General features: G+C 39.5%; 1 protein-coding gene and 1 non-coding gene across 2 annotated transcripts in view; both read left to right on the top strand.

Moving 5' to 3' along the window:
- LOC139935204 (calcium-transporting ATPase type 2C member 1-like) overlaps nt 1–17052 on the top strand; it is a 46913-nt gene that overhangs the window by 5451 nt on the left and 24410 nt on the right. Inside the window, exons 6-20 of the mRNA XM_071929687.1 lie at nt 42–150; nt 772–930; nt 2023–2091; nt 2625–2767; nt 4410–4534; nt 5299–5396; nt 6057–6152; nt 6582–6671; nt 7274–7541; nt 8431–8601; nt 9667–9764; nt 10751–10801; nt 11431–11666; nt 12775–12891; nt 14198–14345. Of these exons, the coding sequence (XP_071785788.1) occupies nt 42–150; nt 772–930; nt 2023–2091; nt 2625–2767; nt 4410–4534; nt 5299–5396; nt 6057–6152; nt 6582–6671; nt 7274–7541; nt 8431–8601; nt 9667–9764; nt 10751–10801; nt 11431–11666; nt 12775–12891; nt 14198–14345 (1978 nt within the window). The remainder of the gene's footprint in view (nt 1–41; nt 151–771; nt 931–2022; nt 2092–2624; nt 2768–4409; nt 4535–5298; nt 5397–6056; nt 6153–6581; nt 6672–7273; nt 7542–8430; nt 8602–9666; nt 9765–10750; nt 10802–11430; nt 11667–12774; nt 12892–14197; nt 14346–17052) is intronic.
- Nucleotides 7711–7785, top strand: Trnaf-aaa (transfer RNA phenylalanine (anticodon AAA)). The gene has a single exon. It is a non-coding gene; the product is annotated as a tRNA-Phe (tRNA).

Raw genomic sequence — 17052 nt, 5'->3', positions numbered from 1 at the left:
TCTAAATTGTTTCTTTCCTGTTTTTTTCTTATCCTCCTTAGTGTGAGAGATGGGAACCTGTCCAGTTTCCTTGCGCGCAACCTTGTACCCGGAGACACTGTACATCTGACTGTGGGAGACAGGGTACCAGCTGATATGAGAATGTTTGAGGTGGGTCAATAATAATTGCAAAGCAAAAAATTTTACATCATAAACTCGCACTGAACAAACCGTGTTAAATTTGAATCTAACATTTGCACTAAACATCGCTATTTTCTAGAATTTTAATCCCTCAATTTTTAAACTGCACAGCCATACATGTAGCACAACGATTATCGAGGCCTCAGCTGTAGGCCCAACATTAATAATTGAAAAGAAACAGCACAAAGTCTTGCTGTGCTTGGCACTTTCCTCATTTTTTTGACAAACAGTTGCAATCCTATGTAAAAAATAATCATCTTCTGTTGACTGCTGCTTAAAGGCAGTGGACACTTTTGGTAATTACTCAAAATAACTATTACCATAAAACCTTTCTTGATAACGAGTAATGGGGAGAGGTTGATAGTATAAAACATTGTGAGAAACGGCTCCCTCTGAAGTACAGTAGTGTTCGAGAAAGAAGTAATTTTCCACGGATTTGATTTGGAGACCTCAGATTTAGAGTTTGAAGTCTTGAAATCAAGCATACATTGTATGAAAGCAAAGGGTGTTTTTTTCTTTCATTGTTATCTCGCAACTTCGACGATCGATTTAAGCAGGATTCTAAAACTTTCTTTTCCTTTATTTTTTTAGGCTGTAGATCTAGCCATTGATGAATCTAGCTTTACCGGAGAGACTAAACCTAGTTATAAGATTATCCAACCAGTCAACTCAATGAAAGGGAATGGTACGACACACACCCGCAAGAACATTGCCTACATGGGTACGCTGGTACGCTGTGGCCACGGCAGGGTAAGCTCCGATAAAATTCACCCCAAAACATTACTGAAAATGGCAGTATTTGAACCCATGCATAAGTATTGACCCATTTCACCTGACGTCATCATCAGACAAATCTTGAATGCGCCATACTGGTGGGCAATTTCACTGTGCATTTTCATAGTTAACTCTATGCATAGAGTATGCTGTGCGTTATGCAGTGAAGTGCGCATTTTAGACGAAGCGGCGTTAAAACACGTAAACCTAACTTGCCCACCAACATTGTGAGCGTGGCACCAGTTGACGTGTGTGACGCGCGTGCAAGGGGTCAATAGACCTTTCTATCGCAACGTCACAACCCGAGCCTTTGCCGACCAAGGTTGGAAAACTATGGAGAGCCATTAACGCAAAAAAAAAGAAAAAAGAGATGACCACAGTACATATATGTAAAAATGTCGCCTAACTTTTTTTTTTTTAATAGTGTTGAATTTGTTGGAAACAAAGCAACCATTCGTGGAAGACAAAATTTTGAATTGGCTCAGAACATCTTTTAACAGAAGTGAATGCTAACACTCGGCGGTGGTCCTTTCCAACCAGCGTGGTTTGTTTTAATCAACTATTGTTAAGTCTATACTGTTACCATTTCACGGCGGATGGCAATTATATCTGCCACATTTTTCTTGACTGGTTTACGGCGAATGGTTTTGGTAACTTTTAACAACTTTGGATTGCCTACAATTTTTTAAAATTAAATATCCAACCAAACCCTCCATTGTGTAGCATGATCAAGCATAGACCTACTGTGCTGTACTACTTTTCATTTGTACAAATAGGGACAGAGGGAACTGGAATTCATGCTCACAATCTCCCCTTTTATTATTGTGTATCATTGAATTTGGCTCGATTTGAGGTAGGCATTCTGAAATTCCAGCAAAAACAATATCGCCCAGAGGCTCGGACAGTTTTTTGGAACACTAACCAAAAGTTGTTTAGCAGCAGGAATTAATGTGCTGTACAAAAATTTTCCTGACGGATCAATGCTTAACATTCTCACTCGCAACCAGTGTGTGAGGAATTGTCCGTGATGATAATTCACCCTGTGTCATACATGTTTTTTTTTTTCAGGGGGTTGTTATCGGTACTGGTGAGAACTCCCAGTTTGGTGACATCTTCAGGATGATGCAAGCTGAGGAGGTAAGTCTTTTGTATTGAACTGAAACAGATGTTTGAACCTTTTCAGTACGACTGGCGACTTAAGCCGACAAGACATACATGGTGTGTTTTGGCCGAGCAGCCTAGTTTGAGTTGAGTTGAGCCGTCGCCTTCTCGGTAAACTCTGATGGTCGTCTTCCACGCTTCCCAGTCGAGCATAAGCGTCCTAAGCTCAGCTGTTTCCTGTTGTGTTGCACGCTCCTTCAGCTGATCTACGAATATTAGGCCGTGTCCGAAACGGCGACTTCGGCTACAGCTACGGCTAGATCGCGCGCGTCTGCCTATTCTTCAACACTGGTAGACGCGCTGATCTAGACGTAGCTGTAGCCGAAGTCGTCGTTTCGGACACGGCCTTAGTCTCCTCCTGCCCTTGCTCCTGTTTCCATCAGTGGGTTCCCAAAGATCTAGGGGGCTCGGTCTAGTTCACCAAACCCTATCCCTAGCTCATTGGAGTAGTCCTGCTTCTTGAGTTTCTGCAGAATAGAATAAAATATGTTACCTTCTTATCTTGATAGGCCCCTAAGACACCTCTACAGAAGAGTATGGGAACCCTGGGGAAGCAGCTCTCCTTCTATTCATTCTGCATCATTGGATTAATCATGCTTCTTGGATGGCTGCAGAATAGAAGACTACTGGATATGTTTACAATAGGAGTCAGGTAAGTCTTTAACTTTTTTTTGACCAATTTGTCTTGATATTCTTGTTAATTTTTTTTTTTACTTTTTTATTTGTTATAATTTAGGTTCAAGGTAGTGGCCACTATTGGTAAATACTCAAAATAATTATCAGCATAAACCCTAAATTGGTTACACGTAATATAGAGCTGTTGATAGTATAAAACATTGTGAGAAACGGCTCCCTCTGAAGTAAACGTAGCTTTGAGAAAGAAGTCATTTTCCTCGAATTTGATTTTGGAAACCTTAGAATTTGATTTTGAGGTTCCGAAATCAAGCATCTGAAAGCACACAACTTTGTGCAACAAGTTTGTATTTCTCTTTCATCATTATACTGCAACTTCAACCACCAATTGAGCTCAAATTTTCACAGTTTGTTTTGTATGCATATGGCATATATTGAGATACACCAAGTGAGAAGACTGGTCTTTGACAATTACCAATAGTGTCCAGTGTCTTTAAATGTAAACATTTTGTACAGTGGGACTTGCTAGCACTTTGCAGGTTTAAGTTCTGCTAAAGTTCTGCTAAAAATGTTTCTTGTGTAACCCAAAACTATATGAAACAAATAGGTCTAATACACCTCTCTTAATATTTTATTCGTGAGTACGTCACGTAAAATCTAATCCAAAACAAGGCCATATCCAAGTCCACTGCAAGTGGCGGTGGACGTGCGCCTATGGCCTCATTTTGGGTAAGAATTTATGACGTCATGCATGAATATTAAGAGTGGCATATACTTAAAGGCAGTGGACACTATTGGTAATTATTCAAAACAATTATCATCATAAAACCTTTCTTGATTACGAGTAATGGGGAGAGGTTGACAGTATAAAGCATTGTGAGAAACAGCTCCCTCTGAAAGAAGTAATTTTCCACGAGTTTGATTTTGAGATCAAGTTTGGAATTTGAGGTCTCGAAATCAAGCATCAGAAAGCACACAACTTCGTGTGGCAAGGGTGTTTTTTCTTTCATTATTATCTCGCAATTTCAACGACTGATTGAGCTCAAATTTTGACAGGTTTGTTATTGTATCCATATGTTGAGATACACCAAGTGTGAAGACTGGTCTTTGACAATTACCAATAGTGTCCAGTGTCTTTAAAGGCAGTGGACGCTATTGGTAATTACTCAAATTAATTATTAGCTTAAAACCTTTCTTGGTGACGAGTAATAAGGGGGAGATTGACAGTATAAAACATTGTGAGAAACAGTTCCCTCTAAAGTGACATAGTTTTGAGAAAGAAGTAATTTTCCACGCATTTGATTTTGAGACCTCAGATTCAGAATTTTGAGGTCTCGAAATCAACCATCTACATGTAAAAACAACTTTGTGTGGCAAGGGTGTTTTTTCTTTTGATATTATCTCTTAGCTTCGACGACCAATTGAGCACAGGTGTGTTGTTTTGTGCAGTGCGTATGTTGCGATACAGAAAGTGAGAAGACTGGTCTTTGGACAGTTACCAATAGTTTCCGCTGGCTTTAATAAATGTAGCTCTGCATACCTTGCAGACAAACAATACTGAGTTCTTTGACATGCCCACCTGGAGTATTAAAGCGCTATATTTTTATATAATAACTCCAGTATTATGAAAATAATTCTTGTCTTTCTTTCTTTTTTTGTAGTCTTGCCGTGGCTGCAATACCTGAAGGACTACCCATTGTTGTCACGGTAACGCTAGCATTGGGTGTAATGCGAATGGCCAAACGGAAAGTAATAGTCAAGAAACTCCCAATTGTTGAAACACTAGGTAAGTGGGACCAAGGGGGGTTTGAATCCTTTCTTGGCCGGTGGCGCTACTTCTCTCCTTATGTTGGACTAAAAACTCAACTTCACAAAATTATCATTATATCTGAAACTTTGGCTAATTTATCCAGTCTCCAAATAGCAAAAGTAGTCCATTTTTAACATTGAAACCATAATATATTATAATAATAATATCAAAGTCTTAAATAGCGCATAATTATATCTACCAAACAAGGTCAAGGCGCTGAGTATATACAAACTTTCAGAAAGATAGGTTATTGAAGTGATGGATTCTGAGACCCAATTATGTAGCACCTTATAAGGGTTTACAAGGTGCTGCGACGCATACAGCAGCCACATCCAGGAACATCGAGGTGAACCCCTTCTTTTGATAAGTGCACTGGGTTCTTTTACATGCGTTACACAATACATGGGACCAACGGCTTCTTTTCCCATCCGAAGGCCAAAGCAATGGTGAAGTGTCTTGCTTAAGGACACAAGTGTCACGGCTAGGGATTTGAACCCACACTCTGCTGATCAGAAACACCAGAGTTTGTACCAAGTAACCAAAATTGTTTTGACCCCTTAGTTTGATTGAAGTACGGAGCCACGCACGAATTAAATCGTGCAGCAGTTAATCTGATTTTTTTTTTCAGAAACTGACCGAGAAAACCTTTGGGATAAAAACTTACCTGTTGTAACATCACTAATTCTTCATCCAGCATTGTTACATTGTTATTTGTCTTTTTTAACCATTAATTTTTATAGGATGTGTGAATGTTATATGTTGCGATAAAACTGGAACGTTGACAAAGAATGAAATGACAGTCATATCGATCTATACGTCGGACGGAGTCAAAGCTGAGGTATACTAGTAGTAATAATAATAACAATTTATTTGACAATGAACGCTAATAATTTTAACCCAATAAACCATCTAGGAAGTAAACAATAAAAAATAAGAAAAAGAGACAACCAAAATTAAAGGCTCAAAAGTGATGGAATGCAACACAGATCAAAGACGCAATGAACAATAAAAAAGTAAACCATTAAAATCACATAACACATTAGAACTAAAAATACATAGAGGAATACCAAAAGCAACAAAGCAGCAATAAAATATACAAGACCATTCCCCCCCCCCAAAAAAAAAGGTAGGTGAAACCATCAGTTTATTTGCCCATACAAATCTACATTATCATAATAAGACTGAAAGATGGAGTACCATGGCCATGATTGTCCTATGATCAAAGCTAGTTTTTTTTTTTTTCAACGTCATTCTGATTAAAGGGCAACATTTTCAAAAGAGAGCCATTAAAAGCCAAATGTGAAAGTTTCACAAGAACGTTGAATCCATCCACGTTTACCGAGGTGACAACAGGCCCCAACCCCAGCATTCGTGTATGGACACCAACCCTCGGGAAATCTGAGATTCAAATGTTTTTGCGTGAAAAAATTTTCCAAACCATATTACTTTGAAGGGAATCCTTTGTACATTTATGTTCTTGTTGCTTACGTTGATGCAGGTTACCGGTGTAGGATACAATAATAAAGGTTGTGTCATGCACGAGGACCAGGAAGTTATGGGTTATTCCAACCAATCCATCACCAGAGTGGTTGAGGTAGGTTTCAAACAAAACCCCACAACGACACACAAGGAGCAAAGTTTGTTGCGGTAGTGTTGGTTCTGGAAAGAACTGGTGATTAACGGTTCAACATTGTGATTCTATCATCTTCAGAACATCTTCCCCCACAGAAGTTTCAGGGGAAAAACCTATCAAGCACTCAAAAGGGATACTTACATGCTGTAATACCACAAACCTCTCTTAGTGTTACTTGCACATCGCAAAGATTCAAATCCAGCAAAATGTTGATGTCAACTACTTTGGGTTTGGGTGGAATAATAATAATAATAATGATAATGATAATTAAACACATGTGATGGACAAAATAAATCTACACAGATGTTAAAGGTACAACAGAGATAATGTAAACACAACAAAACATGCACATATATATATAGATAATTAATTTCAATGTTTTCTTTCCAGGTTGGCTGTTTGTGCAATAATGCTGAAATCAATAATGATTGTCTCTACGGTCAGCCAACAGAGGGAGCACTTCTATCCCTTGCTATGAAGGTGTGTTCATGAGGAATGTAATGTCAGACATTTTATACTAATTAGGTATTTTTAATGTAGTTGATTGAAAGAAGGGGGATCCCAGATGATGATTGTCTCTACGGTCAGCCAACAGAGGGAGCCCTACTATCCCTTACCATAGACCTTATCGCAAATACCAATGCGCAAGCACAGGCTGTTGAATGAGGTGCATTGTGGGATAGATATGAATAAAATTTTGCTACCAGCTAGACCACAATGCATCTAATTCCAAGCTTTATGCGCGCGCCCCAGTATTTACGAAAAAATCTATAGACGAAACAAAATTGGTAGCGGTAAGCGCCCTCTATTGAAAACTACCAACTTCAGTGTCTTTTTGTGCACAATCTAGGCATTGACGACACCGCAGCAAATTGCGCGCAGTGCTCAACACTTGTGCACCCGGTGCGCGTCGGATTAGTCTAAAGACCTTTTCCCAAACCCATCAGCAAGCACTTACTATTGAATCAGGTGCATGCTTGTTATTTTCACCTGTTGGAAATGCTGACCACAGGTCTCTGTAAAAAATTAGTCCCGTGAGTTCGTGGCTTTAACCATTCTTATTCTTTGTCCTTTTACAAAAGATGAGGCTTGACCATCTCCGATCACAGTACACCCGCATCTCGGAGCAACCCTTCAGCTCCGACACCAAATGGATGGCGGTGAAATGTCAGGAGCGTCGTGTCAATCGCCCCGACGGCGCCGAGATTTATTTTGTGAAAGGGGCCGTGGAGAAGATCTTGGGGATGTGTCAGACGTTTAACCGTTGGAACCAGGTGGACTGGCTGACTGATAAACAGAGGGAAGAGTTCAGGGGAGAGGCCATGGTGATGGGAGTGTCGGGATTAAGAGGTATTTTATAGGTTTTCCCAACCAATTAACAAAAAAAATTAAAAACATGCAATAGATGTAAAGAATATTAATTTTTGGTTTTACCCGTACACACCGATGTGTGTTAGCACTATCATTGCGTTACCTGCTGCTTAAATCTAGGATTCAAACTGCTTCTAGCTACCGGGCAATCTCGGTGGTCTAGTTGGTAAGACACTGCTCTAAAATTGCAAGGGTCGTGGGTTCGAGTCCCACCCGAGTAATATGGCTGTGATTTGTTTTCACAATAGGTATAGTACTGAGTATACAGTGCTGACACTCATCGGTGTATATGGGTAAACCAAAATGATTCGTTCATTTTTATCACAAAACTCATTTAATTTGATTTGAAAATGAACATCTTGCAAAAAATGTCAAGCATTGTACAAATAGACTTTCTTTCCGTCTTTGCCTTAATGGAAGATTACAGAATTGTTTTTTGCTAACTAAAACAGTTGCTGGCAGTGTAAACACTTTATGTAATCCACCATAGATCATTCCCTCTGCGTTTATTTCCCACCCTGGTCCTTAGCATTAAAGACACTGGACACTATTAGTAATTGCCAAGGACCAGTCTTCTCACTTGCTGTATTTCAACATATGCATAAATAACAAACCTGTGAAAATTTGAGCTCAATCGGTCTTCGAAGTTGTGAGATAATAATGAAAGAAAACGCACCCTTGTCACTTGAAGTTGTGTGCTTTCAGATGCTTAATTTCGAGACCCCAAGTTCTAAATCTGAGGTCTCAAAATCGAATTCATGGAAAATTACTTCTTTCTCAAAAACTACTTTTTATGCTAATAGTTATTTTGAGTAATTACCAATAGTGTCCACTGCCTTTAACTTGTTTATTTTTCATTTATTTTCAGTGGTAGCCATGGCAGTCGGTAACAACATGAGTTCCTTGACGTTTGTCGGCATGGTTGGTATCTTGGATCCTCCCCGGCCGGGCATCAGGGATGCGGTGGAAGCTCTCATCGGCAGCGGAGTCACCTTGAAGATGGTGACGGGTGATTCACAGGAGACAGCCATTGCTATAGGTACAAAGAAGACAGAAGACTTTAACATATCATTTACATTGGGTCAGCTCATGACAAGATCGATGTTTGAAACCAACGCGCTCCAGAGTCATTTTGAATTACTGCAACGGTCAGATCGTTCGATTTCTAGCGTATCCAGTTGCTCCTAACTGTTTCAAACATTAAACTTTTCGCGTACTTTATTCAGAATTCGGTTTGACGTGACTCTGGAGTGCCTGTCTAAAACATTTGTAAGTCACATAGCCTTGTGCTCAATTTCATAGAGCTGCTTAATCAAAAAGTATTGCTTATATAGTATCCTGCTTAGCAAATCTAAGCAGGATACCAGTCACTGATGGTACACATGAAATTATAATTTAGCTTGGAACCTTTCAACTCAATTAAATTCAAAAACCTTATTCATCTTGGATTAGTCATTACCAAGAGTGGCTTTTATCCTTGGCTTGGGCAAACTTGCATGAACAAATTTTCTTTTTGAAACCATTAGCTTTCATTGTAACCAGGGGTCGACCCCAAATTTACTTGAAACCTATTTCAGCGATATACAGTCAACTCTCGTTATAACAAGGTGGATGGGACCGGGCAAATTACCTCTTTATAACAGGAATGTTGTTATAAACGGACAGCAAAACAAAGTGTGCGTTTTGCGGTCGCAGAGGGGATCTTACCTTTTTTTTTCCTTCAATTTTGTCTCCTTTTTTAAAATCAAAAATGGTGTTGATTTACTCTGGGTTCGCCTGACGCTTATTATTTTGTATTTTATTCTGTGTACTATGATTGTTTGTTTTGCAAAGTTTTAACTAATTTCTTGCTACTATTTTAACTGTTGTGTAATTTTAAACAATAACATTTTTTAATCCTGCATTTTAATATTTTTCTTGACTGTACAGCGCTTTGACGCAGTGTTAAAGCGCTTTATAAATGCATTTAAGTTAAGTTAAGTTAGGTTAAGAAACACAATGAGAAATTGAAATTTGGGACTTCAGAATTTGCTCTGTATAAGCAGAACCTCTTTTATAAAAGTGCCCTTCATAATGAGAGTTGACTGTAATTGTTTGTTGACAGCAAGTCGTTTAGGAATCTATGCTGAAGGAAGTACTTCCCTCTCTGGTGATGAAATAGAAGCCATGGATGTAGGCAACCTATCCTGCCGGATAAACCAGGTAAGGACTTCAAGTTTATTAAGAACTTCCCGCCTAAATTACAGCCTCTTTAACCATTCCACATCCAATGATGTGAACACACCGGAGCACTATGTGGATTGGGTTTTCAGTTCCTGCCTTCTTTTTGTTGCCTTCTCTCTATTTAATTTTTGACTCGTATGGTTATTAAGTTCACTTTGCTGAGAGTTCTTGGCATTACAACCAGAATAATGAAATGAATTTCCTGTTGAAATTACAGCATTTGAAACCACGTCTGATGATGTGAACAAACCGAGAACACTATGTGGATTGGGTTTTCAGTCCCTGGCTTATTGCGTGGGTTTTCTTAGATTTTTTTTAGACGTTTAAGACACTAGCGCGGCAGCAGACATAACAGTTCTATTTTAGCAACCTTCAGTGTGCCTTCACATTCTCAATATTGCATGCGTAGGTCTGAGCACACATACTACAGGCTAGAACTGTTAATAAGGATTATCCATGCCTTTTCTATTGCAGAACCAAGGATGTGGAATCATCTTCCTCAGAACATCAGGAAACTTTCTTTATTAGCAATTTTCAAAACTTTGCTTAAATCTCATCCTTTTTCAAGAGCCTGCTGTACGGCGCTATGAGCAACGACTGCTGGATTAGCGCCTTATAGATTTAATGATTGAATGATTGATCCAAAAGTCTCCAATTCTCTGGGGTTTTCCTCCCACATCTAAAAACAAGTGAAACTTCCTCAATTGTCTGCTCTCCTTTTGGGTTATTTGGCCAGTATAGTGATTAAATTTGCTTTTCTGAGAATCATTGGCTTCACAACCAGAGTTAACCAATTAATGAAAAGAAATAAAAACCAAACATTTCCAAACTCGCTAACGATAGGTGTTTATATACACCCAGAACAGTTTCAGAGTTTTATTTGTTATGGGTTATAACAAACAATGATGTTTTACTTTGGTATGGACATGATGGATGCAAATGTTACTGATTTTTCTTCCTCATAGGTTGGAGTATTCTACAGAGCAAGTCCGAGACACAAGTTCAAGATTGTGAAGGTAGGTCTGGTCCTTTCAATTGGTTACTACATATCAAGAACAAAAAAGGGGTGAAATTGGATCTGAAAACTTTTATACCAGAACCGAACCAATCCTCCAACCAAAAAAATATTTCCATCTGAGGCACCCAGAGCAATTGCTGTGGTGCCCTTTGCAAGGTTTCAATGAAAAGCCTATATTTTTCCCATAGAAAGTGCCCCTTACAAGAGAAACATTGCTGTGCCCCTTTAAGAGCTTGTTCAAGGCATGTTTAAGGCACTGTTCACAACTGGTAATCGTCAAAGACCAGTATTCTCTGTTGGTGTATCCCAACGTATGCAACAAATAACTAATCTGTGCAAATTGGGTCGCTATTGGTCATTGAAGTTGAAATAATGAAAGGAGAAAAAAAAGACTTCAGCTAAGCCTTTTGTTATGCATCTGAAAACACACAAAGTAATGCAACAATAGTGTCTTTTTCTTTCATTATTCTCTTGCAACTTCGATGATCATTTGAGTCAAAATTTTCACAGGTTTGTAATTGTATGCATACATGTTTATTGGGATGCACCAAGTGAGAACACTGGTATTTGACAATTACCAAACATGTCCAGTGCCTTTAATAGATTGTCTCTCAACCCATCATACAGGCGCTGCAAGCCAACGGACTGGTCGTCGGTATGACAGGAGACGGAGTCAATGACGCCGTGGCGTTAAAGACGGCGGATATCGGCATAGCCATGGGGCGAACAGGGACAGACGTCAGTAAAGAAGCCGCTGATATGATCCTTGTAGATGATAACTTTGTGACTGTCATGGCCGCCATCAAGGAGGGCAAAGCCATCTACTACAACATTAAAAACTTTGTTAGATTTCAACTGAGCACGTAAGTATATGTACCAGGGGCCAATTTCGTAGAGCTGCTTTTAAGAAATTAAAAGTACAAAATCCACTTAAGCACGAAAAATAGCTTGCTTATTTTACACATTTAACTGGCAAAAATTAATGGGATAAACATTGCTTGTGACTGGTATTTAGCTGTTGTTTACTTAGTGAAACAATTGAGTTGAGTCTTGGCGGGTAATCTAATTTAACTAAGCAAGGAATTGTATAGCTGAAGCAAATTTTGTGCTAAGCAGCTCTATGAAATTGAGTACTGGCGTTAAGCCATTCAGGAGTTGAGCATATTTCAACTGACGCGAATTATTTGTTGCAAATTTGTAATGGGCCATATTTTTGACCGCGTGAGGGCGCTCTCAATCATTTCCGGGATTATATTCATTCATACCCAAACCATTCATTAAAGACTGGAACACATTACCACCACAGACATCTAATCCATCACGGACAATAAGACTTTTGAAGGAGCTGTTATAATCCACCTCTAAAGCAATTTGAAACTACGGCGCAACAAAAGTGACAGAACGCCTATTGATTTGTGCAGGGCAAATCGCGTATACCCCGGAAGTGATAAAAATACTATTTATAGCGCCCTCGCGCGGTCAAAACTAAGGCGCATTTCAAAACTTGTAATGCATTCGAGGAAGTATGAGCTGGGCTCTACTATTTACATTACTGAATACCTTGTAATCTTTTTACAGCATTGCCATGTGACTTGTGTACTTGGGTTTTATCCTTGATTTGGGAGCAGTTTAAATTAAAAAGGCTTCTGACTAACGTCCCCAAGTAAATATCTTGACAAAATCGGGAGACTGCCATCACAGGGCTACAATCGTAGTCATAACTCATATTACATGTAGTTTTGTAGGCCAGCCCTTTTACCCAATAACATTTTCCTTCTTTTTTTTTTACTGAGGGCAAAAAAAAATACCTTTCAATTCGATTAAATAAAATAATGGGTTTATTATAAAAAACATGTATCACAGTTAAAAACTGTTTAAAAAAATACACCACATAAGGTGATAAACAAGAAATTAAAAGCTACTTTGTATATTTTGAATGTTAATTTTTTTCAATATTATGTTTTCCTGCAGGAGTATAGCTGCCCTGTCTCTGATTGCACTGTCCACTCTTCTGAAATTTCCCAACCCACTCAATGCAATGCAGATCCTATGGATCAACATTATTATGGACGGACCACCAGCTCAAAGGTAACTACCAGGGCCCAATTCCATAAGCTGTTAAGAAGTAGATACATCCTGAATGATCTGCCGTCGATTTCACCAAACTCTTCCTAACTTAGGATTAATCTTAGGACTTAGGAAGAGTTAATTCTGTATCCGAAGACGTTAGGGCGCAATGAACCCATTTTAAGTTAGGACGCTTTACTCATGCCAACCCAAGATGGGAATAATCCTAGCGTTTTGTGAAATCGGCTGCTGCCTATGGTATACTTTTTTTCCACAGAACTTTGGAAAGTACTGAGTATACAGTCCTGACAGTATTGAAACACATATGAAGGACTTGGTTATAATGTTAAGTGTCAAGACCCATGTCTCTTGCACTATGCCTTCCCTCTACTGAGTTTTAATTAGGTTTTTGAAATAGTCGATGAGGATATCATCTGATGAGTACACAAAGGTTATTTCACAATAGGGTGCTATTTCAGGCAATAATGGTCACACAGTTGGAGGGTTGAGGATAATCATGTAACGAATGTTGCTTTGTCATTTTGGTTTCTTTATTCTTCTTAATTTTTTTTATTTTTTTTTATGCAAGTCGCCTGACACACAAGGCCTGAAGGCCACTTCGAGGTGTGGGCTACAATTATATTTTCCAGAGGCCGTTGCCACCTACTCCTAGGGCTGAAACAGGGTTACCCCTTTTACAGTCCATACGAATGTAGGCTTGGGTATCATCAATTCGAAGCCTGGCCGGTAGAGCAAAAAGCACTACCTCCCCAATTTTATGTAGCGAGTGTCACGACCGGGATCCGAACCCACACCCTGCTGATCAAACACCAGTGCTTGAATCCAGTGCTCTTAACCGCTCGGCCATGACACTGCCTTGTATTGTACTTGTTGTTCTTGTATTGTTAAGTGTCAAGACCCATCTCTTGCACAACGCCTTCCCTCTACTGAGTTTTAATTTGGTTTTTGTAATAGTCGATGAGGATATCATCTGACGAGTACACAAAGGTTATTTCTCAAGAGGGTGCTATTTCAGGCAATAATGGTCACATGGTAGGAGGGTTGAGGATTATCATGTAACGAATGTTGCTTTGTCATTTTGGTTTCTTTATTCTTTGTAATGCCTTGTATTGTACTTGTTGTTCTTATATTGTTGAGGCCAAGTAAATATTAAGGCCGTGTTCGAAACGGCGACTTCGGCTACAGCTACGGCTAGATCGCGCGCGTCTGCCTATTCTTCAACACTGGTAGACGCGCTGATCTAGACGTAGCTGTAGCCGAAGTCGTCGTTTCGGACACGGCCTAATAGTAATCTTTTCCTGACTAGTCTTGGTAAGGAACCAGTCGATGAGGATATCGTCCGTCAGAAACCACGACGCGTCAAAGATCCGATGATCACGAAACCGTTGCTGATCAACGTCGTCATGTCGGCCATCATCATCGTCAGTGGAACACTCTGGATCTTTTGGAGAGAGGTAAGACAAACTTCTAAATTCACATCGTTTTCTTCTTTTTGTGTTTTTTTGTTGTTGGACCATTTAAAGGCAGTGGACAGTATTGGTAACTACTCAAAATAATTACTAGCACAAAACATTTCTCGGTAACAAGTAATGGGGAGAGGTTGATAGTATAAAACATTGTGAGAAAGAAGTAAGTTCCACAAATTTGATTTCAAGACCTCAGATTTAGAATTTGAGGTCTCGAAATCAAGCATCTGAAGCACACAACTTCGTGTGACAAGGGTGTTTTTTCCTTTCTTTATTATCTCGCAACTTCGACAACTGATTAAGCTCAAATTTGTATATACACCTAGTGAGAAGACTGGTCTTTGACAATAACCAATAGTGTCCAATGTCTGTAAATTAGTGATAAAGTCAAGGATGAGAAATTTAGACTTAAAGTTTGAGTGCCAGTCATGACACCTGTGCCCATAGGCAAGACACTTGAGCATGATGCTTCGTTCTTAGAATGGGACGTAAAGCTGTTGGTCCTGTATGTTGTGCAACTCCTTTAAAATAACCTAGTTCACTTATCGAACGAGAAGGAGGGGTTGCCCTTGTGTTCCGGGTTGCCCTTGTGTTCCTGTTTTGAAAAGGGGCTCAGCTTTTTGCGCCACAGCACCTTTTAAACCATTACATAATGCTGAATGAGTAGTTCTCATATAACTCAAATGTAGTCCTACACACCGTGCAGGGAAAATACTGAATGTTAAAGGCCTTGAGTGTCACTGAGTGACGGTTATGAGCGATATACAAAACCACTATTAATGAGTTAATTGTATGATGTGTGGTTGCTGATGCTATACGTGCAGTAAAGGAGCTTGCCTTCGGCACGGTCGTGTATCACCTGCCCCTGACCCAATTTTAAACGGCCGTTTGAAGACCTTGTCTCCTACTATATTATTCCCTGATTCAAAACACCAACTGATTCTGTTGAAGGGTCTGATAGTAGGAGGGTTGACTGTGTTCTGCATGAACTCATTGATATCACATTGCAGGCTGGCATATTGTAGGTTAACTATCGTTCGAAACAGTACATGATATTGAATGGTCAGACAGTAGGAAGGGTCCATTTGTAACTGTATAGCCTACGCATTCGCCGCATATAATTGTTCATTCAAAATCATGGGAGTAATACTTAATGGTAAGACAGTAGAAGGGTTAACTACATGAAGGTAGACTATGCCTTCACAGCATGCCAACCTTTCATTCAGAGTTATGTGGATAACATAAATTGGTCAGACAGTTTTACTTGTAATCGGTAACAGTTAATATTCTCTATCCCCAATGCAAATTGGGACCTGTTAAATCATAGTGGTATCCGCTGCTTAAAAAAAAAAGTGATTCAAACTTCCTGTAGCTACCATACCAGGGTAATCTCGGTGGTCTAGTTGGTAAGACACTGCTCTTGAATTGCAAAGGTCAGGGGTTTAAATCCCACCCGAGTAATATGCCTACAGGTGATTTTTTTTTCACAGAGCTCGGGAAAGTACTGAGTATACAGTGCTAACACAAAATGGTGTATTATGGGTAAAGGGCCAAAGTTAATATTCTTTATCCCTGATGCAAATTTCCATCTGTTAAACAGTCTGTGTTGTTACTTTACAAACAACAAAATGCTTATGGGGTTATATGTTTATAAAAAAAAGTTTTTTAAGAGGGGTCACCTCAAATCAGAGCAGAATGCACTACCTTCCCAGTTTTTCTTAGCAATTGTGGGGTTGAAATGGGGTTACCCCCTTCACAGTCTGTAAGGGTGTAGTCATGCGTATCGTCCACTGGAGAGCAGAATACACCTTCCAAGTTTTTTACGAAGCATTTATGGGGGATGAAATGGGGTTACCCCCTTAACAGTCTGTAAGGATGTAGGCATGCGTATCATCTCACTGGGACCCTGGCTGGTAGAACAGAATGCACTACCACCCCCACTTTTTACGAAGCAATTATGTGGCTGAAATGGGGTTACCCCCCTTCACAGTCTGTAAGGGTGTAGTCATGCGTATCGTCCACTAGGAGCGTGGCTGAAGAGCAGAATACACCTTCCGAGTTTTTTACGAAACAATAATGGGGCTGAAATGGGGTTACCCCCTTTACAGTCTGTAAGGGTAGGCATGCGTTTCAACCACCTCTTTGAAAGAAATCAATGCAAGTAAGCCACAAATTTGATGTCACCAATTTATTTTGCCTATAATTGACAAGCTGAAATACCCCCTCAGCCGTTCTGCGTCACCAAGGTTTTTTCTTCTGACGTCATGCATATTTACACTTCGGTTTAAGTGGAAATGGCCTTAACAATGGTCAAGGCATGTCAAGTTTGCACTTTGCTTGGTGATGTAAGGACACGACAATCAATGGGGTATTTATAGTTGATTGTAATCAGTTTATTGGGGTGTGCATGCCAGTTGCTTTGGAACAACCATGGTGGAATTTATTCCTCCATGGAACAACATAGTAACAAAAATCATGGGTGGTATGAATCATGTCAAGCGTAGCGACAATAACGTGCTTGGTTTGAAAAACTTGCAAAACTCATCAAAAGACCATAGTTTTATTGGGGTGTGCATGCCAGTTGTTTTGGAACAACCATGGTGGAATTTATTCCTCCATGGAACAACATAGTAATAAAAATCATGGGTGGTATGAATCATGTGAAGCGTAGCGACAATAACGTGCTTGGTTTGAA

The sequence above is a fragment of the Asterias amurensis genome, chromosome 3 (genome assembly GCF_032118995.1).
Source record: "Asterias amurensis chromosome 3, ASM3211899v1".
Classification (NCBI taxonomy): Eukaryota; Metazoa; Echinodermata; class Asteroidea; order Forcipulatida; family Asteriidae; genus Asterias; species Asterias amurensis.
This window is presented reverse-complemented; position numbering and strand designations above follow the sequence as displayed.